This window comes from Notechis scutatus, chromosome 2 (genome assembly GCF_049901735.1).
Source record: "Notechis scutatus isolate UNSWTSFEM ecotype Mainland chromosome 2, rNotScu1.2, whole genome shotgun sequence".
Taxonomy (NCBI): domain Eukaryota; kingdom Metazoa; phylum Chordata; class Lepidosauria; order Squamata; family Elapidae; genus Notechis; species Notechis scutatus.
In genome coordinates this window covers 71,952,165-71,979,526 of record NC_142010.1, presented here as the reverse complement: position 1 = coordinate 71,979,526, position 27,362 = coordinate 71,952,165, and the positions used below count along the sequence as shown (strand labels likewise).

General features: G+C 40.1%; 2 protein-coding genes across 2 annotated transcripts in view; one reads left to right on the top strand and one right to left on the bottom strand.

The window, feature by feature from the left end:
• The first annotated feature begins 6,119 nt into the window (after window positions 1-6,119).
• On the top strand, window positions 6,120-21,445 carry NIPAL4 (NIPA like domain containing 4). The gene is made up of 6 exons (XM_026682141.2): window positions 6,120-6,388; window positions 13,408-13,656; window positions 14,445-14,501; window positions 16,320-16,410; window positions 16,720-16,880; window positions 17,668-21,445. The coding sequence occupies exons 1-6, from the start codon at window positions 6,343-6,345 to the stop codon at window positions 18,270-18,272; spliced, it is 1,209 nt and encodes a 402-aa protein (XP_026537926.1). The 5' UTR covers window positions 6,120-6,342; the 3' UTR covers window positions 18,273-21,445.
• Window positions 21,446-22,188: 743 nt separating this feature from the next.
• Window positions 22,189-27,362, bottom strand: part of ADAM19 (ADAM metallopeptidase domain 19) — a 71,459-nt gene continuing 66,285 nt past the window's right edge. The window contains exon 23 of the mRNA XM_026682143.2: window positions 22,189-26,863. Within this exon, the coding sequence (XP_026537928.2) occupies window positions 26,810-26,863 (54 nt within the window). The 3' untranslated portion in view covers window positions 22,189-26,809. The remainder of the gene's footprint in view (window positions 26,864-27,362) is intronic.

Below are 27,362 nucleotides of genomic sequence, written 5' to 3'. Positions count from 1 at the left end.
TTAAATTTTTAACAGCTACTTATCCATTTCAAAAGATCTTAAATGAATTAGTGTGGCTACGTGTGTTTTCTTTTCCTCCTCATTGAACAATGCTGAATTGAAATCTACTCTGAGGTGGACTGACTTGGGCAGAAGGGCTGGATATCGAAATAAGATGTTCTAATGCAGGGCCCACACCCGGTTTAGCGAAGGGAAAAACAGTCTCGATACATCACGTGACCATGATGACGTGAGCTTGACACCCCTGTTCTAATGTGTAGTAAACAGGATCAAAATGCAGAACGCAAAAGTCAGGAATTGGTTTTCCGTAAAGTAAAAATAAAACTAGTATGTCAAAAATCAGAAGGTGTCTGGTAGTGAGTCTGGTGAAATGAACTGTAGATCACGAAAACTCATGCCTTTTAACAGAATTGGTTGGAAAAGGTGCTACCTATAAAAAAAAAGTGGTTTTCAGGTTGCCATAGGTTAACACAGCTCTTTTCCTACAGTGCCTGTGCTATTACACAATATCACACTGAACACCTGACTGATGAATTACACCTTTTGCTTTGTAGTCCAATGTAATCTTTTGAAATGATTTTCTTCCTGTTTTCACACATGCACTAAGTCATTTCCATTCTCAGGTTTTAGCAAATGGCCAATCTATTTCTTGGAATTGGTTATGTATAAATATATCTATTATTTTAGAAAGTTACACACATTGATTAATTTTACACAATATCACTTTGAGTATCTGACTCAAATTAATTATACCTATTTCTTTAACACCAATTAAATTTCAGGTTTGTTTGTTTGCTTATTTTTTTTACAATGTTATATACCTAGCTTAACCCAGAAAGAACTCTGGACAATATGTGGTACTTTTCTCAGCTTCCCCAAATCATAAAATTGGGAGATATAGATAAATATACAGTATGTGTGTGTGTGTATCAGAGGTGGTATTCAGAAAATTCTGACCAGTTCTGGAGAACTGGTAGCAGAAATTTTGAGTAGTTCAGAGAACCGGTAAATACCACCTCTGACTGGAGATTTTATAGTATTCTCCCCCTGCCACGCCCACCAAGCCACGCCCACAGAACCGGTAGTACAAAAATTTGAATCCCACCACTGGTGTGTATGTATATGAATATGAATATAGGCAAACAAGACTATGAAGTGAGTCTTTTGTAATATTCAGCACAAGTATTTCAACTTTATGAGGTATTCTTTCATGAAATCTTTTGCAGGTGGCCCAGTCAGAAAGATCAGAAATTTCTTCCTGTCTTAAGTTATCAGCCAACCTTCTTAAACTGGCTTATTGCACTTATTTAATGAACACAAAGGCAATATTTGCTGAAGTTCCAGACCAACTTCTGGAAATGTAGCTTAGAAGTCAATTTGTGGGAATTGAAGGGATTAAACAGAAAGATTCATAAAAGTAAACAGAAGAAAGACACAGTGGACTTATTTGATCAAGGTGGCGCAGTGGTTAGGGTGCAGTGCTGCAGGCTACTTCTGCTGATTGCTGGCTGCCTGCAATTTGGTAGTTCAAATCTCACCAGGTTCAAAGTTGACTCAGCCTTCCATCCTTCTGAGATGGGTAAAATGAGGGCCCAAATTGTTGGTGGCAATATGCTGACTTTGTAAACCATTTAGAGAGGGCTGTAAAGTACTGTAAAGCAGTATATAAGTCGTAAGTGCTCTTGCTCTTGCTCTCAAGGTTAAAATATACATGTTGTTTCTGGTAGCTCTTAATCAATTTTTCTTTACTAGTTCCAAATGACAAGAATTCTAGAGGTAAGAGATGGGAAGAAGAGTCTTTTTTGGAAAATAATACAAAACTGGTTTATTTCATTATGAAATGTGTTGCTATTTCTAATAACTTAATAGACTTTTGCTGATTAGGATTGAGTGATGAGGCTTCATAATTTGTTTATAGATTACAAATGGGATATGAGAAGAAGAGATCTTTTGTTGAAATGTCAGAGGAGATCTTAAGGTACTGAAGTTGTACTTGATGCAAGGGGAGTCATTTCTTTACATATCTTTTTTTTCTTTGATTTTTCTTCTTCTCTCCCCTTTTTAGTTTTTATATTTTTCTTACTTTGTATTAGGTTTTCTTTTGTATTTTAAAACTTTAATAAAAATTATTACAACAAAGAAACTCTTTATATTATAAAAACAAGAGACTCTACTTTAAATATTAAAAGAAATTCTTTAGATCAGATAATATCCCTGATGTTTCCTATTCAGCCAAGTAACATAGTGGGAAGCATTGCATTAACCTACACTCCAGATTCTTAGTTACCTCAGATTCACATCACCCAGCTTGCAAACCTGTATTTCAAGTGTGGCTACATTGTTAAGAAAGCAATGTTCTTTACAGAACTTTCACTGGGCCAAATTCAGGGGGATTTGGCGGGACCTTAATGGATTCATCTCTTAAAGACTTTGTTTTATTTGGGCTCAGTGACATTTATGGTGTACAGCTGTACTTTCAATTTAAGACTTCATCTCAAGGAGAGAAAAGACCTTTTCTTATCATGACTTTATTTTAATTAATTATTTAATTCCACAAATGTTTTAGTGAGCTGAGGCCAGAAATGTCACTCCATATTCTTATCACCTGTTTCCAGCAAAAGACAACAGCAGGAAGCGGCATCAAGCCAACTTTGGCTGGTCACAGGAATGCCATGTAAATTCAGGCTTGGTAATCAGTTGTGAGGCTTCAAGTATAAAACCTGTGGTGGAAGGTAGAGACTGTCTTTACTTTTAAAACAGCATCTTTATTTTTAATAATTCTTTAGTCATAATAGTCTTTAATATCACCAGTGAGAAAGAACTGGCACAATATTTTGTTGGAGATATACCTCTAAATTAGAACACAGGTTGAACTTCCGATCATTAACTCTGGAGTTTACGTATGATTCACCTTGTGCTTTCCCATAAGGCTTTTATCCTACAGTTGCCTTGCCTGACTCACAAAAAATAAGAGGAATTCAAAAGATACTATCTTTTGTAACTTTTCATGTCTTTCAGTCTGAATCTATTATGCTAGAAGCACTCAATAGGACTGCAAATCCCATGATGCCTTCATGACAAAGGAGCCTAAAGAAAAATGTTAACTTAATTGAGCAGCAGATAAGGCTGTTAGATAATCTTAAATCTGGAAAATAAAGCATACATTGGACTTCATGTAAACAGTCTATGTAAAGACATTTATAAAGACATCTTTTGGGAGTATCCCAGTGTGAGCAAATAGTTTTTCCATACATATTTGGTATAAAATTATTCTGGATGTGTCAGTGAAATGTAAATGTTAAATATGAATTGTAAAAGGATTAGTTGGAGACATTGAGGGAGGATTAAAGCTAGCAATTCTCAGTATTGAATAAACATGGCAGATCGTTTTTAAGTCTGCTGGCAAGCCATAATAATGACTGAGGAGAGCCTGAAGCAATAAAGCTGGGCTAGTCCAGTTTATCATTCTCAGAATGATACATTATTGTGCCTTGCCACAATATCTTAGTTCAGTCAATGCGCAGGTCTAACAAGCAGTGTTATTTATTGGAACTCTCTGTCCTGATGTATGACGCCTGACATGCAATAAACATTTAGATTTAGAACATTTAGATCTTCTCACCAGGGACCTGTACCTGGATTATGAAAATTAATGTTAAGCAATTAAGGTACCAGGCCCAAAACCAGGAGAGTGTGAGTTCTAGTCCTGCTTTAATCATGAAAGCCATCTGGATGAACTTTGGGCCAGTCACTCTCTCTCAGCCCAAACCACCTCACAGGAATATTGTTGTGCGGAGAATATGAGGGGAAAGGAATATTAACTTTGTGTGCTGTCTTGAATGATTTATAAAAATAATAAAGGTAGGATTAAAAATTAATTAAATGCTTCCTCTCTTTAGTAGGGGGTTGTATTAGAAAACCTCCAAGATCCCTTCCAGCCCTATGATTCTAAATAAATAAAATTATTTTGTAAACACGTATATGTAGGTATACCTTTCTCATGTATCTTATTGGCCTTTTTAACAAGAACTCCACCCCCATTGTTTGTCCTTGGATGAACAACATCATTTTCTACCTTTTTCTCTATACTGACAATCAAGTGCTACCACAGTGCTCACTGCATCATGACATAATGACATTTATCAAAATGTCTAGTTGAAAATGGTGTTTATTCGTATGTCTTGGCTGTTATCTTTATATGCCAGCTTTCTATTAATAATAATAGATTTATTTATAATATTCTTAAATCTATTAAGAATAAACAGCAGCAAGATCCATAATTGAAAGAAACACTCATCCACAGAAATAAATTGGCATAATCACAAAACCATCTAAAATGCTACGTCTACCTGCAATGAGACCTTGCCCATTCACAATCTAATGGTGGACAAGTACAGGTTGTCCTCAATTTACAACAGTTCGTTTAGTGAGTGTTCAAAGTTACAATATCACTAACCATTTTTCATACTTACAACTATTGCAGCATCCCCATGGTCATGTGATCAAAATTCAGACGTTGGCAACTGACACATATTTATGACAGCTGAATTTCCTACTTCTGATAGATTGTGTGGAGGAATGCAGGGCTATCCTTGAGAATGGAAAAGGAACGAATGTGTCATTTAAGGAAGACTTTGAGAAAGAATGAAAGAAACTTGAGAAAGAAGAGTGTTCTATCATTCAAAATAAACAGCACTCCAGAAATTTCTGAGGTGTCTGATTCTTGATTGGCCTACCACAAAATGTTGATAGATTGCTACACCTCAATTCATGAGGGAACCTGCCAGTGGCCTTGAAGGAAATTGTGGTGTGCCAATTTCTTGAAGTCTTTCCTCAATCCAGGAAATTATTGCCAATTCCCAACCTTCTCTTTTGGGGGAGGTTGATGAGACAATGGTGAACTCTCAACTGCAGAACTCCTTTGAGGAAGCAGGTGAGTGTCCAGGTTTAGACATTCTGACAACAATGGCTGGATTAATAGATAACCTTGGCCAGGAACTAACTGGAGGAAATAAGCTCAATCCAATCATTTTAGACCTCTTAGCAGCTTTCATTACCACCAGTTATGGTATCTTTCTGGACCACCTGCAGGGCCTGGAGATTGCAGGCAACGTTGCAGTGGTTCTGCTCTTCCCTCAGTGGTCAGTCCCAGTAGGTAGTGGGTGAGGATGGCAGGTAGGTCCAGTGGCTGCAGTGCCACAGGAGTCAGTCCTCTCCCCTCCCCATTTAACAATCCGTATGATTGCCACTGGAGAAGTCACCTTGTTGTTTGGGGTTTGGTATTACCAATATGCTAATTGATACCTTAGATTTGCATTGCTACTGAATGCAGGTAAGACTGGTGATACTGCTGATATTCTGCTCCAATACCTGGAGACTATAAGAGTCTGAATCACTGGATCATTTTGCCTTTAGAAGTTGTGGGAGCTCTGGAAGCTTTCAAGAAGAGACTGGACTGCCATCTGTCAGAAATGGTGTAGGGTTTCCTGCTTGGGTGTGGGCGTGGGGGGTTGGACTAGATAACCTACAAGGTCCCTTCCAAATCTGCCAATCTGTTAGAATCTGTTAGATTTAGAACAAGATTATACTGAATTCAAAAGAAAATACGAAGGTAGTTCAGGGTTGAACCGTGGAGTTCTTGGTGTTCTCTGAACTTGGTTGTTTGCTTGCAGATGTTTTATTACTTGACTATCTAACAACATCACCCATATGAGTATGCTCACATTCAGTAAATCACACCTTGCTGAAACAAAAAAACAAAAACAAAACAGTGTGTAAACAAAACTTAAGAGAAATAGTTTAAATCAGAAGGGGAAAACGGATGGCCTTTCCACCTTTGAAAATAGACTTAAGGGCCCGAATTTATGCCTAAGAAATTTCCAACCAAGAAAGCGCACAGGACTCTAGTCAGACACGGAGTGCCTGCAAGGGCACGTGTGGGTCGTGGTCCGCTCCACAGTCCCTGGAGTTCGTAGGTCCAGGACGACAGGTTTATGACGCGCAAGGAGGCCCCACACAAAAGGAGGTGGGAGGAGTGGCGCGACGCGGCGTATCCGTCTGCAGTAGGTGCGATCCCACTTTCGTCAGGGGGCAATTTTCAAGCTCCGCGCAGGTTAGGCGAGGCGGGGCGACGAGAAGGGAGGGGAGGGAAGGCCGTTCTCCCTTCCGAAGCTGACGGCCGAAGGGAGCCAACTGCGAAAGAGGGAGGCGGCAGCGAAGGGAACCGAACCAGCGGTCTCGTCCCGGGCGCGCATCTCGCCCCGTCTCCAGATTTCCCTTTGCCGCGTCTCCTTCGCGCTTGCCTTTTAGGAATGTGCTGATTCTTCTCACCCCGAAGCGCGCATGGAGCTCCCGGAGCCGCTGTGGGTGAACAGGAGCTGTGCCAGCGGTGAGTGAGCGCGCTCGTTTGGCCCCCAGGTTGGCTTTCCTATCCACTTGCATTTCTCAGGTTCACGGAAAACCTTTCATCCCCTCCAAATTCGCCCGGCATGGCGTTGCCTTCTAAGGAACGATTGTGGGAGAAACCTTCCTCACCGCCCCACCCCACCCTTCGCGACGAATCTGACTTAACCTGTTGTCCCTGGGAGAGATGCAAGAAGGCAAGATGGTTTCTAAAAAACATTGACAAGAAAATGCGTAAGGTCTCCATCCCTGCTCCCCACCCCACCCCAACTTGGCCCTCCTTGCATCCTCTTTGGCACAGCTCTTTCTTCTGTGTGGAGAGATCGGAAGCTATCCGTTTTCTTGGATTCCAGAAGTTTCCACTCAACTCCTTCTCCTCCTCCAAAAGAGAACAAGAATGAAGCATACTGTATAATTCAGTATTTCTCAACCTTAGTGCCTTTTAAGGGGTGTAGACTTCACCTCCCCAAGTAGAATTCTGGGAGTTGAGGTCTATACTCCTTAAAATTAATCTGCCAAGAATTATATAATTGCTGGATCAAAAGGAAGATAGATTAGCTGAGGGCAAGATGGCTTTTTTAAATGAACTTTCCTGATTCTGCATTCAGCTGTAAAACAGTTTGCACTGGGATACTTACTAATTTGGGACTAAGAATTCAGCCAGGTATTTTTATTTAATTCATGGGGAAAACGCACAAGACCCAAGATTGGGAGAAAAGTTGCCTCCAAATTGCTTTTGAAAACATTATCTTTGGCATTCATGAGTAACTCTCAAGACAAAACTGGAACGCAGGCTAGTGGAATGTGGGTCATCTTCCTATGAGGGGAGACTGGGGGAAGACCAAATAGAGGAAGCAAAGATTTTGAGTATATAAGGAACAAATCAGCCCCATCAAGCCACTCCTGTTTGTCCTAAGCCTACAAAGTTTGTGAAACCAGAAAACCAAACCTTATTAGAAATGGAGGTGAAAGGAGCAAGGGTGTGATTGCCTAACATCCTCCCACAATCCTGCTCAGCTTTTCAGCTTCTTTTATAGAGTTTGTTCTGTATTTTGCTAAGCAAAGAATTGGGTCTGTTTGTTCTGGAAGAAGATTCTTCAGGCAGTGGATCCTGAAAGAGTTATAAGAAGCCTGATCCAGGAAAGTAACCTGCAAATTCTACAGATTGATGTGTAATCACTTCTTCAGAGCAATAATGTTCTCCAATTTGCATATTGAGAGGCATTATCCTGCTGCTCACACATACATCTTTGCTACTCTGTTGTTAAATTACCAATGTAGATTTAATTTATTCTTGTAGAAGCAAAGTTGAGCCTTGTTTCCATAAACTAAATCCACTTGTCAGAGTCAGTAGTTTGCTAGTCTTTCCCAGTACTATATATTGTTGATTTTATTGAGAAGTATGTCTTATTACACGTATCTAGTTAAAAATTCCCACGATTGACAGGTTTATGGATTAATTATGAGATTTTTCTAGCAGAAATTTAGAAGAAAGGCAAGTTGCCTAAGTAAACAAACAGGTGTGTATGAGTTACTAAAATATCCTATAATATATTGGGATACCTGATTGCCTCTACCAAACAAGCCTTAGATCTGAGACAAAGGGACTCAGTTTCCTGATTTGAAAAGTTGTGTTTTCCTGAGAAGTGTTCAAAACAATTTCTTCTTCCTTTGAGACAACCATGACCTGGAACACTGAGAATCTCCATAAGACATTCTTTTTTTAAAAGTTTGAAAGGAAATTCTGCTTCTTTAATACCGTGTTTCTCACAAAATAAGGCTGGGCCTTATTTTTTTTTTTTGACCCCTGAAAAAACAGCTAGGCCGTCTTTTGGGGGGTGACTTAATTTTCCCCCCCTTGCATCCTCGGGCGGGTGGACAGCGACAGCTTGGATGTTGACCTCAGCGTTGGTGGGGCACTTCGTATCGGGAGACCTTCCACCACCATTGCTTTCCCTTCTCCCCATGCTGCCGCGGCGTTTAGAGCAACACCGCGGCGTTTGACGCAGCCACATGTTGCCAGCCAGGGCTCCTCCCTGCAACCGGAGCCCGGTGGAGACACTCGGCTTCAGGGACTCCTGTCGCTGGCTTCCCTTCACCTTTGAAGGCAAAGCCAATTCTTTTAAAAACGACACCCTACTACCGGTATGACAAAGCCTCCTCTGCCCGAGAGGGCAGCCCAACCCCACGTGGGGAGGCGAATCTCCCGGGGCTGCAGCGCAGGATTGGCCCACCCCGGGAGAAGCGCCCAGGTGCCATCCCTGCCCGACGGTGGAGCTCTCGCCAAGGCAGTGAGTGTCTTCCCGCCGGGCCCTCCACTCATCCCGCCAGGGCCGCATCAGAGCCGTACGGGCTGGGCAGAGCCAGGAAAGTGAGCCACGGGTGCGCGCCCACCTGCCAAGCGAAAGAGCCGGGCCAACCCGAGCTTGGTTTCCTTCCCAAGCCCCTCCAGCCCGAACCCGAAGTGGCCACCAGGAGAGGCACTGAGGCAGTGATAGCACCCACCCATCCGTGGACAGGGAGGCAAGGCGACGCCTGTGCCGTGTTCTCTTCCGAGCTGAGCCCCGCCAAGTGAGCTCCGATGCCTGTGCCGCTGCAGCGTTTGGAGCTGCTGGCGCATTTGGAGATGCATGGGGATGGGGATGGGCTGGGCGAGGGGTGGAAAGGACGGGCGACTTTGGGCTCTCTCCACCGGACCCGCCGGCCAGTGAAACAGCACTTCCGTCGCCTTGCCTCCCTGTCTGTGGACGGGTGGGTGCTATCACTGCCTCAGGCAGCCTCTCCCGGTGGCCCCTTCGGGTCTGGGCTGGAGGGACTTGGGAAGAAAGCCAAGCTTAGCTCGGCCCAGCTCTTTCGCTTGGCAGGTGGGCGCGCACCCATGGCTCGCTTTCCTGGCTCTTCCCAGCCCACACGGCTCTGGTGCGGCCCTGGCGGGATGAGCAGAGAGCCCGGCGGGGAGGCGCTCGCTGCCTTGGTGAGAGCTCCGCCGCTGGGTAGGAGGGCCCACCTGTCAGCTGCGCTGGGTGGCCCAGGCGAAGCTCTTCGCGCTCTGCCTGGTACAAGGCAGGGATGGTGGCTGAGCACTTCTCCCGGGGTGGGCCGATCCTGCGCTGTGGCCCCGGGAGATTCGCCTCCCCACGTGGGGTTGGGCTGCCCTCTCAGGCAGGGGAGGCTTTGTCGTACCGGTAGTAGGGCTTTTTTTTTTTTTTTAAAGAATTGGCTTTGCCTTCGAAGGCGAATGGAAGGCGGCAACAGGAGTGCCTGAAGCTGAGTGTCTCCGCTGGGCTCTGGTTGCAGGGAGGAGCCCTGGCTGGCCGCATGTGGCTGCGCCAAATGCCGCGGCATTGCTCTAAACGCCACGGCAACATGGGGAGAATGGAAAGCAACGGTGGCAGAAGGTCTCCCGATACGAAGTGCCCCACCAACGCAGGCAGCACCATATCCGGGTATGCAACAAAAGTACTTCCTAACGGCAAGCCCCCCCGCCATTCCCCCCCATTTCGCATGTTTAATATAGGCCTTAATTTGGGGGGAGGGGCTTAATTTCATTTTATGCCTATAAAACATGCTGGGACTTCCTATTGGGGGAGGCCGTATTGTTGGAGAAACACGGTATGCTTTCTGGTTTATCACCACTTCTTTCTGCTGTGTACATGGACTAGGCCTAATTCAATTCCTATCTATTCAGAGGGCTTTGAACTTAATTTCTTAACAAAAAGTGCATCAGAATCTGTCTTAATAAAATGTATGAGTTAAGAACTCTCCATTTTCAGCCTCTTTCTTTCTGATTATTTGCTTTTGAGGGTAACTATCACAGAAGAAAGAAAGGGCTAGCTATTGCATGACATTAGGGTATTGTAGCTTCAGAACTAATAAGAATTCTCTTTTTGTTTTCAGGCTCACAAAGACTGTCCTGTATTAGGCAAAGTGCCAGGGTCTAAACACCACCATGCTATATTTGCATTGCTGTAGATATAATTTAGCAGCAATTTTCTTTTTTTCTGTTTAATTTGACAAAAGACAGGTTTGAGTTTCCTGTTCCCTCAGTATATTTGGTCATTATCTTTTGTATTTAAGCAGTTTTAGCAAATTCATTAATATAGATAGAGCTGCTAATATTTTTTTCTGTAATGATTCTGTCAATTCTATTCTTCTGTTTCTGATTTGTGAACATATCCATTCAACACATATTACTTCATTATTAAAACTCAAACAAGAAACAACAACAGCAAAAAAACAAAAAACAAATGAAAGAACAAATGAGACTATTTATTTTTAAGAAGGTGGTTTTGATCCAGGATTGTCTGGTTCAAACAAAAAGACACCTCCTGACTTATTCAAAGGAGTCCTGTCGATTTCTCGATGTCCTGTCCCACTAAAATTTCTGAATATGCAATTCCAAAATGTCCACAAGATTCAATAATTTATATATTTATTAACCCCATTTATACACCACCCATCTCACTAATGAAGTGACTGTGGGTGGTTTACAGAATAAAAAAAAAATCCATACCAAATAAATAAATAAATAAAATTAACAAAGTTAAAGGACGGAGTAAAAAAGATGGAGGGAATGCCCTTAAAGCCACAAACTAATCCCAGAATTGCCTATTACTTTTCTGTCCCCATGTCAATTGGAAGATCCAGATTTTAATGTTGTTCTGGAATACCAGAAAGCAGTGAGGGGATTCACTTTTTTTTACTACCGGTTCTGTGGGAGTGGCTTGGTGGGAGTGGCAGGGGAAGGACACTGTCAAATCTCCAGTCAGAGGTGGTGTTTGCTGGTTCTCTGAACTATTCAAAATTTCCACTACCGGTTCTCCAGAACTGGTCAGAACCTGCTGAATACCCACCTCTGCCAGAAAGTTAAGGGCCAGCCTCACCTCAAGGGGCAGAATGGATTGGGGCAATGGCAGAGAAGGACCTCTTCCTGGACCCTGTCAATCAAAGTTCTTTAGTGGCCCTGCCTGATTGGCTGGGATGGGCCAATATAACTGGGATAAGACAGGGAAACCTGGACCCATGGCCAGAAGGCCTTTAAAGAAATACCTTGAATGGCTGGGAAGAGGGCTGTGATGGGCAAGGAGACAGAAAAGGTTATATTATCTGAGGAAAAAAAAATCCACTCATTACATATCTTGAGTGGAAAAAAAAAACCACTTGGCCCCTGCAGGTGCACTTGGGAAGCTTTAGTTGAAACTATTAACCTTCCTAGATTTTGTTCACTCACTATATTTCACTTCTTCATTAAGAACATGAATTAACTTTAAGATGTGCATCTCTTCTCATGAGAAACACTTTATGATAGTTTAGGCAATTTTGTTGTATAAATGAAGACAGATTGTTGGGGGGGGAGAGACAGTCCTAACATGTGACAATTCTAAAAAACAATCTGCCTCAGTCTTTCTTTCTGATAGTTCAGTATTCTTACGTTAGACATGGATCCATAGTTTCGGCAATGATAGATAAGGTACAGTATAATGGTGGCATGCCTACATTCTCTTACAGCAGGAAGCTCTCAGACTAAGCAATTACTGGGGTATGTAGAAAGAACGAGGCATTTAAATATTGTGGACAGGCTTTTCTGCCTTTGGCGCTCTCCCTGGTCTTGCCTTCTTCTTCTGGAGACAATAGAATCCCCCCAGCTCCACCCTGGCATCACAGGTGCCCCTGACATGAGTAATGCCCATCCTGGCAATGTACCCCCCCCCCCCACCCCTCAGGTCAAACTCAACCCTGATGACATCGAGTTTGACCCTCCTGCTCCTGTTCTAGAGTATATATATCCATATTCATACTTACAGGTGACTCACATTCAGACCTGAAGAGAAAGAGGAAAGGTTCAAAACATATTGTACTCTGAGAAAGTTTAGAAAACCCACCTTTATTCTCCATACATAAATTCATGTGTAACTGATTTCAGATGAGTTGCTATTTCTCAGGCTGCTTTAAAGATGAGGTAGTTGAGAAGAAATAATTAGCTCTTGAAACCTAAGTATAAATATAATAAAATCAATTATTTAAAATAGTTATACTCATCATGCATAAATATTACTTGCACCACTGCTAGATAATGTTTCATGGCTTCCCCAATTAAATTTCCACGTGCACATTTACACTGAATACTGTACTTTAAATTTGTTTTTCATTTTTCATACAGAGCAGCTGATGAGGATCTGTGGAAAAATCTTCAAACAGCCCCCCCCCCCCCATTTTCTGATAACCACACCACTTCAACTTAGCATAGACAATGAGATAGCTCAGAACTTGTGAAAAAATATTATCTTCTCATTATTTCCACCTTATAAAATGGAGACAAGCTTTTCCTTGGGGAAACACTGAAATAGTTAATTGAATATGTACTAATTCGATGTGTATGCGTTCAAGGTTCCTGTAAATAATCTTACAATCAGGGAACCTTTTAAAGGGTCAATGGCCATGTTCAAATACTAATTTATTGCAGAGCAAGGCAAATGTGAGAACATGCATTGGAAGGACAATGGTTTACAGTAACAATGTCATAGTCTTAGAAATATGTAATTAAAAAAAACCCAAGAAGCAATAAGTGTCTAAATACACAGTCTCATCTCAGCTGAATTTCAAGACTGAAATAAACCTTGAAAATATTTGCAAGAAAGATACAGGACCTCCAGATTGTAGGTTATTATAAAGTGGCGTTTTAAGGCCTCTGGGTGCCATTGTTCCTCAATTCTTCTCCTTGCCTAGATTTAGAATGTATACTTTTAACCTCATAGTTTTGCTAATTAAATGCCATTCGTCATGCAAAAATCCAAATGAAGAAAGAAAAATTCCTAACAATAATATAATCTAGGACAGCTGGCTGAGGAATTCTGGGAGCTGAAGTCCACAAGCCTTAAAGTTGCCAAGGTTGGACACCCCTGAACTAGGAGATTGCATGCAAAATTAAAGACATGTGGGCTGATAGTTATTAATGTCTTAATTTCTAATCTTCTCTTCTCCCCCACATTTCCTTGTCTTGCTTAGGATCTCTGATCACTCTGGCTTGCCTGAATCATCATGCTGTTTGCCAAATCATAAAGAATGTCAGTTCTCCAGTTTCACCCCATACAAATGTTAATTTAAGTTCCAGCTGGATGGTACAAATTGAAGACAAATATGGCTTTTACATTGGCTTGGCCTTGGCCATCTTTTCAAGTTTTCTCATTGGCACCAGTGTCATTGTCAAGAAGAAAGGACTACGTCGACTAGTGGAGAAAGGAGGCACCAGGGCTGGTATGGATTTGTTGACTTAAAAGAGGGGACAGAAAAATCTGTTTTCTGGAAAAGAACTCTAGTGGCATTTAAGCCAGCTTTCTCTAAGCATTGTCGTATTGGAATTCAACTCTCATAAAAATTCAGAGCCAGTATAATCAAGGATATGCTGACTGGGAATAATAGTTGTTAGAAAACACAGTGGTCATGTTCCAGGTTGGAGAAGTAATTAATACCTTCTGGCCTCTGAAGACCCCTTCAGGGATCATATTGTATTCATCCTATGTTGGCTATTTTAAATACCCAACCTGAAAATTTAGAGCGATGCTACTAGTCAGTCTTCACAGCATAGGTCCAAGTGGACTAATAATCCAGTCCTGCCTCATAAAGTAACAATACTTCCTCTAGTATAATATATTTCTGGAGAAAATGTTGAAAAACAAGTCTGTAACAATGTACACTATGGCTTATGATAAAATATTCAAGTCAGAGCATAAGGTTACAGCAGCTAATTTCAGAAATGTTAAGCCATGAGAGTTCAGCCCATGCACACAAGAGGTGTGTGCATGTGGGAGGGATTTTAAGGGCCTGCCAGTTCAGGTACTATTTGCTTTTCTTTATTGAAAGGCATTTAAAAGTCATTGAGCATATATATGTTGTGGCTTGTAGGTCAACTGTTTTTTTCCCCTTCAATCTAGGCTGTTGTTTCTTTCTCTCTTTTATGTTTAAGTATTGTAGCATTCTGTTTTATTTTGTATGGAAGGTTTTTACAAAATGCCCCTCTAAATATATCATTTTTATTTCCTCAGGAGATGGAGGTCATGGCTATCTAAGAGACTGGCTGTGGTGGGCTGGTTTGCTAACCAGTAAGTACGATTATATTTAGCCAGGCCTGGGTATCTGATCAAATATTTAACCTCAATGATTACTAAGGACTTAATCCCTCTGTGTTTCCCTGGGTCATAAAGATTATTTTACATGCTACAGTTACAGAAATTGTTTCTACAACTTTTTTTTTGGCCTTTTTGTACTTGAAAGAGTTTATGCTTGAATTCAGTAAATAACTTTTTGTGCTTAAAGGACTCTTTGCACTGAGAGGTTACGCTGAAGCCTGTGGAAATTTTTTTTCCAGATCTTATCACTGTAACGTAGGAATGTTGAGGAATTTAAATGATTCTGTCTTCAAGAAGAGACATTTGCTGGTCAGAGCCAGCAATATGCCATATAGAACTTCAGCAACTGACAAATTTATAATGGTGTGAGCTTTGGTGGACTGGAAGCAGGAAATATTTGCAGGCAACTTCAGTCCCCCCAAATGTATATGCCAAAATATATTTTGAATACAGTACAGAATGTTTTGTTTTGTTTTTGGCTATATTGGTCCTCTGGAAGCTACTGTTTTAAATCATTGATTATTGCATTGTAAGTTGAGAATACCATCATTTGCTTAATAATTTGGATTCCTTTTCTTATTTACAAAGAGATATTGACAAACTAGACTAGGATCCTGATCTGTTGGAAAACTTGGGGGACATTTTGTTGGAACCTTATTGTTTTCAAAGAGTGTTGTGCAGATAATCCTCAATTTATTACCACAATTGGGACCGGAATTTTGATCGCTAAACGATTTGACTATAATAGATGTCATGTGACCACATTCCTTAGCAACCAGCCACCTGGCAATCCCAGTTGCCTACCGTCCCTGTGCTATTGTCCCCAATTATTAGTTCCCATTTCTTACATTTACACTTATGTTTATTCTTATTTCTATTTTATTATAAGCTTTTGACTAAATAAATAAATAAAAAATAAAATAAAATAAAAACTCCTCCACCCACCTATCTCCCCCCCGACACACACACACACACACTGCCCTTTTGGCTGCCCTGCACCCTGCATTGTGGGTTGGCAAACAGCCCCAGAAACTGTGCAACTCTGGGAGTGCTTGCCATGCTCTGGAAAGACTATCCCAGCCCAGTCCCAGTCAACCTTGCCACCCTGCACTCCCAAGATCTTTACAACCCCAGCTAATCTTTGCTGTCTTCTTGCTTCCACTACTGACAAGATGTCGCAGCCTGCTTTAAGCTGATTTAGGCTCTTCTTTCCCCCTTTTTTCACAGTGCAAAGCCAGCCTCAGCCCGCCCCCCCCCCCAGGAGCTCTTTGTCAAAGGAGCATTTTAGTGTGCTGCAACGGTTCAGGGGCTGCCTTAGGCTTTTCTTCCTTTTTTCACAGCACAAAGGAGCCAGGCCGGGCATTCCTTGTCAGCAGTGGGAGCCAGATGGGGAGAGCAGCAGGGAACCAAAAGGCATAGATGGTGGTGAAGGGGGGATGGGAAGGGGGGGGGAGGGAGTTATGGTACCCTGTGATCATAAGCGCAGGTGGGCTGCCAGTGCCTGAATTTTGACTGAGTGACAATGAAGGACATCCTTCAATGTCATAAATTTAGGCACAGGTCCTAAGTTCCTTCATTCAGCATTATCGTAACAATCTCTGAACCAATAGCCATAAGTCATGGACTATCTGGACAGATAACTTTTTGCTTAGAGTTTCTAAGCTTTAACATTTTCTTACTAAGACAATGGTATAGAACGGAGTGGAGTTGCTGGCCAGTGAGAACCTAAATAGTAATAATTGTAATTCACCTGTTCTTTTTTCTTTTTCTCCCTGGTGCCTATTTGCTCAGTGGCTGCAGGAGAGGCCGCCAACTTTGCCGCATATGCCTTTGCAGCTGCAACTATTGTTACACCACTCGGGGCACTTAGTGTGCTTATAAGGTGACTTCCTTTTATTTTGCTCTTTTCTCCTACATTTATTCTAAGTCTAGGTGTTAATAATGTGATCTGACTTGCCAGAAGAAAAGAGATTTCTAATCTTGTGCTAATATACCAATAGCCAGATACGTACTTAAGTCCTGTTTATTTTTTCCCCTCTCAAAATTGATCTTGCAGATTAGTTTTGTGTTTCAGTGACTTTAATCTAAGTCAATTAATAGAATACAGAGGACTTTATGTTTGTTATCAGTAACTTACAAGCGTAACAGGAAGAATAAAGGCTGTATTTCTGTATTTGTCTGTTGTGCCTAGTGCCATTTTGTCCTCTTATTTGCTTGGAGAACGGCTGAACTTGCTAGGCAAACTTGGATGCATGCTGAGCATTGTGGGTAGTACCGTTCTTGTGATACATGCTCCAGAAGAAGAGGAAATCACCACTTTAGGAGAATTGCTTTCAAAACTGAAGGAACCAGGTAAACTTATGAAATAAGGTAGCAAAGGAATGAAGGTGTGTTGTGCTTAGTTGGAATGTTATCACATCTGAACCAGTTTCCCGGGGGGAAGTAATGTGAGATTGTAAAAGAGTCTTGCACAAGGGTAAATCTTCCATGAAGTTGCCATGATTTGGGTTCGGTGGCATCCCATGGGCAGTGCCAATTGTCTCACTCCTCTTTCCCAGGGAGAAAAGTTTATGAAACTCTCATGTCCTGTTGTCAATTTTGTTTTACATTTCATTTTGAATTAATATAAATTTCACTTTAAAAAATGGACTTCAAGATGAGATATAGGAAAACAGTTTTTGGAGTGCAGCCTTTCAGAGAAAATAGGTATGCAGAGCATATATGCCTGCCTTTCACTGAATCTTATCCTCAGAGTTGTATGATCAATTGCAAAGTAGTCCCAAATTCAATAATTGGAATATTTCATTAATCCTCACAACTTTAGTGGTCTGCAGCCAGAAAGAAAGGATAGATATTCATATCTGTCTCCTAGGTTTATCCTCCACATTTTCTAGGGCCATATAGGCTTGTGTCCTTAAAAGCTTTGTTTTTCTGTACTTATATCTTATTCTTGCATGTGTAGGAGGATGCCCATTCCTTACAATAAACTGACTGATTGATTTAAGTTCCTAAAAACAATGCAGTGCTGTGTTGTTCTACCCATCCATTTATTGTACTGGCCAATGTTTGTGTTAAGCATTGCATTCTGTCTTGAATAAAAATGTCACGATTTATCATCTTTTTTTTATATTTCTTCCAGGTTTTCTTGTTTATGCCAGCATCCTCTTGGTTATCAGCTTAGTTCTGATTTGTTTCCTAGCACCACGTTATGGCCAGACCAATATTCTCATCTACCTCTCCATCTGTTCTGTGATTGGGGCTTTCTCCGTCTCTTCTGTAAAAGGGCTTGGCATTGCCATCAAGAGTTTTTTCACTCACCTGCCTGTTCTACAAAACCCATTGACCTGGATTCTTGTTTTCACATTAGTGGTTTCTATAGCTACTCAAATCAACTACCTCAATAAAGCTCTGGACATCTTCAACACCTCTATGGTGTTTCCCATTTACTATGTGCTCTTCACCACTGTTGTCATCACAACTTCAGTTATCCTCTTTAAAGAGTGGGTCACCATGTCTGTAGCAGACATTACCGGGACAGTATGTGGATTTCTTACCATCATTTTAGGAGTGTTTTTACTCCATGCTTTCAAGGATATGGATGTCAGTTTGAAGAATCTGCCACAAACATTCCAGACTTCTAACGAGATGCCAGCAATTAAGGATGACAAGAATACTTTAATAGAGCTGGATAATCCAGACACCAAGGATCATAACAAATCCAAAGTATTCATGATCTTCAGTTGAAACCTAATTTAATATTTCTATTTCTTTGAGTAATGGCCCAAACAGTATAAAAACATGCATCTGGAAGAATGTAAATGAAGCATCACCATATGTGCCTTTTGAAAACAGCAACCAACTTCAGCACAGCTACATCCACATTTCTGCTTCTGCTCTTTTCATCCTTGGCAATGGTACTATATTTTGCACACTATAGAATCAATAGCAGTGGTGATTATATTTGTCTCAAACATGGGCCTATTCCCTCTGCCTTTGGAAGAAGTGGCATTGTTTCTTCCAGATCTTTCTCACTCTTCCCCTCTCTTCATGAGAAAAAGCTGTATTTATTGAAGTGTGTGAAGAATTTGAAGCTGCAAAAGAAAGCATGTCTATTTTTTCCAGCTAGGAATATCCAAGTCATTTTTGAAAATATGGTAAAATAAATAGCTACATTTCCTTCCAGATTGTAATATTGCCCAAGACATTCAGAACTTTCAGTCATGTCAATGAAAGGGTGCAGTCTCAAAAAATTGCCCTACAGCCCTTTTCTTGAATATTGGATTTTAATGTATTTTGGTGCTTTCCCTATTTTAATTAATTTTACTGATACTATTAGATGTTCAGATATAGCAGCAGTTATCTTTCATTTTCCATAAATATGAATTATAATGTAATTGTGATAATGCTTTGTTTTGTAGATTATATTTTGTAGATATTTGGGGGAAATTTGGTAATTTCTATAATTTAGAACTCAGTTATGATCACAGAAAGTGTAAACTGGGATCAAAACCATCAGAAGTTAATAATATTTAATTAGTTATATCAAGTGAATGAGTTAGAGGCTTAACTGCCTATGATAATTATCACTAGCCACCCAAAATATGCTATATTGCTGGTTAATGAAAGTCTTTTTAGCCTGGATGACCAAGATGTTCTAAAGTGTTACCATTGTCTGTGCTTGTGAAGATTCACATAGGACGACTGGCTTGAGTTAACTATTTGTTGTATCAACTGCAAAATTAACAAACTGAATTTCGTCAAGTTTGAAAGTATACTTCATTACAAAAAGCTTCTGGATAAATATTTCAGGCTGTTTTGAGTCTTGTCTCTATGCTTCTAAATTAATGAGCCTATACTGATTATTGTAAAGTCAGAAAAGTAGACAAAACAAGCTCATATATAGTTCCAATAAAGGAGTATATTTGTAGCTCAGGCTTGAAATGGGGGTCCTGAGCTTGCTTTTCTTGCAGATGTTTCATTACCCTAAGTAACATCATTAATAGCACTGATGTTATCTAGTTAGGGTAATGAAACATCTGCAAGAAAACAAGGGACCCCTTCTATATAGTTCTCTGTACTCGGCTATTGGTCAACAGCAGAATGTAGTTCTCATTTATAAAAGAAGACTATTTTATAATGCAATAGATACAACTGCAGGGATCACAAGAGCACATGTAACTTTTAAGAGGAATACCATCATGAGGTTTATTGGAGGAGTTCCATCAATGCATAGTTCATGGGATGGTTCTATGAAAGTGCTAAACCAAAAGTTTTCTCTGAACACTTTTTTTGTTGTTGTAAAATTGTATTTTTCTTTTTGTAAGAGTGTAGCACAAATGTGTCTTGTAATGGGTTGCTGCCCTTCTGTTTCCTGCATTTGAAAGCCAGCTGGGTGGCTTTGGGTCAGTTATTCTCTCTTAGCCCAACTCACCTCAGATTGTTGTGGGCAAAATAGGAGGAGGAAGGAGTGTAGGTAGTCCTCAACTTACAACCATTTGCTTAGGGGCCAGAGTTACAACGGCACTGAAAAAAGTGAGCTATGCCTATTTTTCGCATCCCCATGGTCATGTGATCAAAGTTCAGTCGTATGTATTTATGATGGTTGCAGTGTCCCAGAGTCATGTAATCATCTTTGGCAATCTTCTGACGAGCAAAATCAATAGGGAAGCCAGGTTGATTAAATCAGTGGCCCCCAACCTTTTTTGTGCCACAGCCCGGGTACCGGCATCACAAAATGATCCACGGCCCAGTACCAGCATCAGCACGCATGGCAAGGCGAGCCGAGCGACCGGCCAGCCAGCCGTCCCCCGCTTCTCCCTGCCACCTTCAACGCCTCCTTTGTACCTTTGTCGATGGGCTTTGGGACGGCTTCGGGATGGTCGCTCGGCTCGCCTTGCCTTGGGTGCTGAAAGAATCCTCGCGCCTTAGTTTTGTTCGAAGCCACCACCACCCCTTCGATGAAACTAAGGCACAAGGATTCCTTCAGGACCCAAATGCCGCTTTTCAACCAGAAAAGCTCACCAGAAGCACTTTCTCATCAAAACAAGATGGCGGCGCCCAGCAAACCGGCGGCCCGGTAGAAAATGTTCCACGGACCGGTACCGGTCCGGGGCCCGGTGGTTGGGGACCCCTGGATTAAATAACTGTTACTAACTTAATAATTGCAATGGTTCACCTAACAATTGTGACAAGAAAGGTCGTAAAGTAGGGCAACTCGCTTAAAAATGGTCTTGCTCAGCAATGGAAATGTTGAGCTCAATTGTGATAAATCAAGGACTTTCTGTATTAGGTATCTTCATCCCCTTAATTATAAAAAATAATAATAAAAGATGGGATTTAAAAAAAACTGACCCCTCCCAAATTTCCCCTACTTGCAGTTTCACTTCATATAAATAGTCATTCTCTTCTATACTTATATTTGCTACTTTATTTCCAGTGCAAAATGTTATTTCTTGGTTTTGGAACCTGTAGATCAATGGGAAGGAAGATAGGTGAATAGATACGTAAGTAGGTAGGTACTGTAAAAAATAATAATAAAGTTCTCAAAATTAAGGTTCTACATTCACTTGGGGATGGAAAATGATATATTTGAAGCTTTCTGGGTGGTTAGATGCAATGATCTGGTATTAAGGACTGTTGTGTCCTGCTGGCATCAGAAAACAGCTTTTTGTGTCTATTCCTTATGCTAAGCCATAATGTAGATTTTGTTTAATGTATATAAACCCAGCCACTCTGGTTTGGCTTTCATTACAGTGAAGGTTTGTTTCACAGGTACTACATTTTCCAAAACTACAAAAAAACAAACAAACAAACTGTCAAGCAAATCTTGTAAACCTTTGTTGCCAATGAATGTATGTTACAATTAGATAATTGTATAATTGAATTTTGCAAATGGCTTTATAAATGACTGAAACTTGTTCTTGTCTCATTCATAAGACTTTTAGCACAACTCATTTCGTGTGGAAGAACATATCGTTTTTATGAACTTCCAAAGCTGGTATTCTGTTTCATTTGCTAGTTTTTATTGCCCCTTAACATCTTTTCCCAAATTAGCCTTGTTTTATGGGAGAAGGAGAGTTGTAATCCAATATAACTAAAAGGTCACATTTGGAGAAACTCTCCTGTATCTGAGATTTACTCTCTGAGTGGTCTGCAAACAAAAGGAAGGGGAAAAAAACTCCCATATTTCAATCTAACTGATTTGATGGCCGTGGGGTTTAAAAATGTCATTGGGGGGAAAAGACAGCACAAAGCTGGCAAACTTTAGTTGAACCCCAAAACTCAGAAATCACCCTTGAAGAAAACAGTGACAAAACACTTCTGTACTGATGGCTGTTTAGTACCTCCTGGATCGTAGGCATAAATTTGGGAAGGGCCTGTAGAAGAGGGATGTTGCTCTCTGCACTTTTGAGTTTCCCTAATTCATCTAGTTGGCCACTGTGTGGTATAGAATACTTCATTAGGTGGGCCTGTGCCTGATTCACCAGGATTCATGTTTTATCCAAGGAAACTACATAAGTAAATCCACATTGTTTCCCGGATTGAATTCAAATAGAAGAAAACTGTATTTTCTAGTTCTCCAGCAATGAGGGCTATTGGTTTAAATAACAGTAACCTCTACCTCTTTAATAGTATCAATCCCCATACAATAATTTATGACTTGTATGTACACAAATAGCAACCACAAAATTTATTCAGTATATCTAGGCAAAAGGCACAACAAACTGCATTGTTCAAGTATTTGTATAGGTGTACAATTTGTATAGGTACACAAAAATCATACTGTAAACTCCAAAACAAAGTTGAGACATGGTTTTAAAAAAGGCTTCTTCAAAACATTCTGCGTGGAAATTGTTATAGTGCAGTCTAAGATTATACGGTACTTTAGTTCTAAAGGCAAAAAGGGCACTTTGGAACTCATTTAATCAAATATATCTTTTCCTGTGATCAAGCAGCAATGATCATCTCCAGATAATGCATGGCTTGGAAACATGTTTGCCTTTCCCTCCCTCCCTCCCCCAATTTGGTGAATCCTGATCTTGCCTTTTGCCTTTGAATCCAAAGCACTGCACAGCTCTAGTGTTTATTACACTTGAAAACAAACTCCACAGGATTTTAGGAGCACAAGCTGATTCAATGCGTATTGAACTGTAGCCACATGTAACATTTTTCTTCCAATCTATGACATGCATATGAAAAAACAATTATGTGAAGTATTATCAGTATTAAGGCATATACTGTAATTGAGGCTGTCATTTCCTGTATCGGAAAAGGCAGTGGCCCACAAACTTTTGGGATCCAGGGACCAGTTCCATGGAGAGAGGTTTTTCCACGGACTGGAGGAGTGGATTTGCATGCTGCCTGCATCCCACGGATGGGCCTTTGCTTGTTTGCACGTCTCAGACCAGTGTAGATCCACAGACGGGGGGTTGGGGAACCCTGCTCTAGAACACCGTTATGAGATGTACCAAAATTCCCTCCATCATGCAGTAACAGTAGGAGCACAGTTGTTTTCTCTCCCATTATCACACAAGGAAATGTCTGTTATCCCCAGAAGGTAGAGGGACTTCTCCCTCTACCTTCACAGTTGTATTCCTGCACCAGTGAGAAGGGAGCAAGATGCCAATTTTAGAACTTAGGAGGAAGTCACTCTTAAGAACTAGCAATCTGATTAAAAAGATATCCTTTTGGCTGTAAAATATTCTTGGAAAGAGACACCTTGAAACAATATGAAATAGGCCAAATAAAGGTTAGTGGAAGAAATGGCAGGATTGTGCATATTTACTTGAAGCAGCGCTAAATTAAGAATCTGATTTTTTATGTCTTCACCTGCCATGGCTCTCAGTAAAGGATTTTAAAATGGGATTCTGCAAAGTTTTGGAAACAGATTTTCAGATTATGCAAGACTGAGAATGTAGGATGTGTTTGCATTTCATTAAGGCAGTCATTATATGTCTCCTGGATGATATGGCTACAGCAAGGTTTCAGCTCCTGCAACCATAATTTTGAATGACATTATAGTGATCATATTGAAAATTTATCTATCCTCTTCAAAGGACCAAGAATAACTGTATGATGGCTGCACTTTCTAGATACTTTCCTATTGTTAAGGAGTTGCTAGATTGGTGTGGGTTTGAAACATATACCTAAGAATGCACAAAATACTTTGGCTTTAAAAATGATCATTTCAGTCAGCTATTGCAAACATGGAGCAAAAGAGTTGTTTGGTTCAAGAGTTTAGTTAAAGCAAAACATAGCAGTTCGTTATGAGTGTGAACTTATGTTGGCAGTTTTAGAGTCATTTTCAGCATTTGACTTGTTCTGAGAACTGATTAAGTGATGCTCTTGCTGTTATTGTTCATACTGGATAAGCAGATGTGGAAGTGGGTAGTAGAGCAGAAAGAGTACATGGTTAGAGCAGAACTCTGTTCCTCTTGTTTCCTTTCTAGATTTAATGTTTTTCAAAAAGTGTGTGGGGTGTTTAGTTTTTACTTGATCAAATTTTCTACATAAAACTTGGCATGAAATGCTAATCTATAAATGTTTGTAGCTCTCTGGCATGAAAAATAAGGAAATAGGTTGATCTAGAGTTCCCACTAAATCCTATGATCAGAATACTTTTAACAGTTTCAAGCTTTGTCCAACAGAATGAAACTGTTCACATTTTTACAAATACACCCCTTCGTTCAGAAGAATTTAAAGGGACTAGAAAACTCTTCATTCGTATTACAAATAACTATGCAGTTTTGCTAGGAAGTAAGGAGCATCACAGAAAGATCATGGGAAAGATTTGCTCTTCTTGTAGCTACAAATATTCAGTACGAAACATAAACATACAATATTACTTTGTACTCTGGCAATGTAGTATGCAATTAAAATACTATTTGATAAGCCCAACATTAATCAAAAGCAGCTAATGCCCAATTTGAAACCATATTTTCAGGAACATAATTTTAGATTTTGTTATGGAGTCTTGAACTAACATGTGGGATAACTGGATTATACTCTGCCACACTTCAGATGCTTATAGTTACAACTGGAGCCAGTTTTAAAAACACTTAATACTATATGCACTGTGGCTCTACACCTAGACTAACCATGGCAATTTTACGTCATCAGAAACCAAACAGCATTTCTTTAGCACCAACATATTGCAAAGAAAACTGGGGGAAAAAATCCACACAGGATAAAGGAAGCACCACTTAAAACCTGAGAACATTTGTGAAGCCTCAAATATGCCTCAATGTTACAATTGCATCATTAGAATTCAAGGTTGTTTAAAGTGCAAAGACAACTTTTGGAGCACAGTTAGAAAAACAATAGACTTTTATCAACAGCTCAACTAGCACCATGAGGCAAAAAGTCTATTTTGAGCTTTGTGAACTGTGATGGATGTTTAATTAAACTGGATCATTAGGTATCCCCTAATAAATTCGAATGAGAAACTTATAAAACTTCGAATGTGGGATGAGTAACATCCTTACATAAACACTGATCAATGGGACACTTATATATAGCTCTGCTTTGCATTTTAATCAGGAAATTCTCCATTATAATGATATTATACAGGTTATTATGGTACCTTATCTGATGACTTTGTTCTTATTACAGATTTACTGTATTCTTTATGCCAGTGCCAAATTAGAAAGTATAAAAAGTCACTAGTTATATTAAGGACAGTTTTCAAATGTTTTAAATGAATAAGCCCAGTGTATATATGAAAGATAAATACATTTTTAAAAGCTACCTTAAGCAGAGTGGGACAACAGTGACAAAAACACTGTGTGAACCCTGGATAATATCATCATTTTTGTCCTCTTGAAGGTAAAGTCCATACAGCAAAATCCATGAGGATCTCCTGGTAGGTGAGAAATGAGTAGTGATGTGCTGGTTAAATGATGATCGGTGTGTACTGGAGGCACAGTAGCTCATCAGCTCACAAAATTCAAGAAAATTTTAACAATTGGCTCTTGTGAACCAGGGCAAGCAAGCTTCAGCACACCATGGGATATTGGGACGAGGGTTTGCTACATCCCTCAGAGCAAAATAATTTTTAAAAGTCTCTTTTTTGCACCTTCTCCAACTGTACCGCAAAATGTTGGTTCCTGTCATTTCAAGACTGGACAATAAATAAACTCTAAAGTTACCTAAAATAGGCATAATACAGCTTTAAAAACCTACCCTATCTTATCTACAGAAAAAAACAGAAAAAAATCCTGCCCCTGCCCCATGCATGATAAAACCCAGCCTATTTTTTGTCATTTTCTTCTCTATTTTAGTCCCCTCTAAAACAGCCCACTTCCCTCTTCATATAAAAGGGTTATGAACTTCCTTCAACATATTTTCTTTTGAAATACAGATGGATGTTTTATTAGAAACATCTTTTCATTCTTCACTTTCTGTTGAAATTACATCATAACACTTGAGGAAAGCTCAGCAATTACTTCCCAAAGCTTCATTTCAGAGATAGGTAAGACATCTGAAGCAAATAATAGCTAAGAAGAAACGATGCCAAGACCATCAAGGTTGAAGGGAAACATTTGCCACCACAAAAACACCCCTCATAGCTGGTCTGTACTTGTTACAATTCCAAGGCAAATAGACCTGAGTATACCTCAGAGGATCGTGGAAGTTCAAGGCAAAATATGGACTCACTGCACTTACATTGCTAAAATATCTGAATTTTGAAAAGCGTGGACTGAAAAACTTTGGACTGACAGTTGACACCATAGAAGAACATAAGAGATTAAATATATGTAAGAAGAAGATTCCTTAAAGGGAAGGAAAATTCTTCTCTTAAATGCATATACAGCAAAATTCTTCAAATTGGAAAACTCTTCTATACGATCTAAAGTAGTTTGGGAGGATCCCTCACCAGAATGAAATGATCATAGGGCATCACATTTCTCTCTTCTTTAAAAGACTTCAGATTTTGTTCCAGAAAGTGATCAAAAGATAGATATATTGGCTCCATTATGCAATGTTGATTAATCAATCTGTTGATGGATGTTGAAACAATGAATTGCAGGAGTAATTAAGTCCTCTGCTTCTTTCTTCATGCCAATTTCAACAAACAAATGTTGTAATGGAGAAAGGTAAACCTTTTCTAGAGAATTGCATCAGCCCATGCTACAAAATATACGTCCATTCCTAAAGGTTGCTCTGAAATTGGCCTCAGTTATTTTTAAGCCTGAGACTTGTACAAAATGAAGCAAAGCCCTTGAAAATTCCAGGTGATACCAAATGGAATTGATGCAGATTTTAGAACCATAAGACAAATTTCAGCTTCTAAACTTCAGAGGATTTGCTGCTCCAGGATTTCTCATGGCTCGATTCTACAAAAGAGAAAAGAATTTTAGTATTTGTACTAAATAGGAGGGTAGGAGAAACTAGAGATATATTTGCATTTAGGTGGAATGATGGAGAGGGATATTTCCAACATACAAACATTTTAAATGCCATGTCACTTCTTACCATAAGTGCTTTATGGCCTAATCCACATACTGTAGCTCTGCTGAATGCAATAAAATAGAATGGCTACTAAATATGCATTGCATCTCAATCTAATATGCTTTCTCTACTTCATGTTTGCACTGATCGCTGACCATACAAATATGTTGTTCTTAGCAGGGGTTGGACTAGAAGACCTCCAAGGTCCCTTCTAACAATATTCTCTTAGACCATCTGTTACCCATTAGGTTTCTGTCAGGATTTGCATTCTCCAAAATTTTTGCATTTTTCCTTATTTAGTAAACTTTCTAGCCAAGTACATAAATGTATCTACTTGCACTAACTGCTGACCATTATACATTACAATAATTCACTCAATTCTGG

Excerpts from the sequence above, each read along its gene's own strand:
- NIPAL4 (XM_026682141.2), top strand. The coding sequence starts at position 6,343 with ATGGAGCTCCCGGAGCCGCTGTGGGTGAACAGGAGCTGTGCCAGCG. Across the intron at positions 14,502-16,319 it reads GTGGGCTGGTTTGCTAACCA|TGGCTGCAGGAGAGGCCGCC; the intron begins GTAAGTACGATT and ends CTATTTGCTCAG. Across the intron at positions 16,411-16,719 it reads GCACTTAGTGTGCTTATAAG|TGCCATTTTGTCCTCTTATT; the intron begins GTGACTTCCTTT and ends TGTTGTGCCTAG.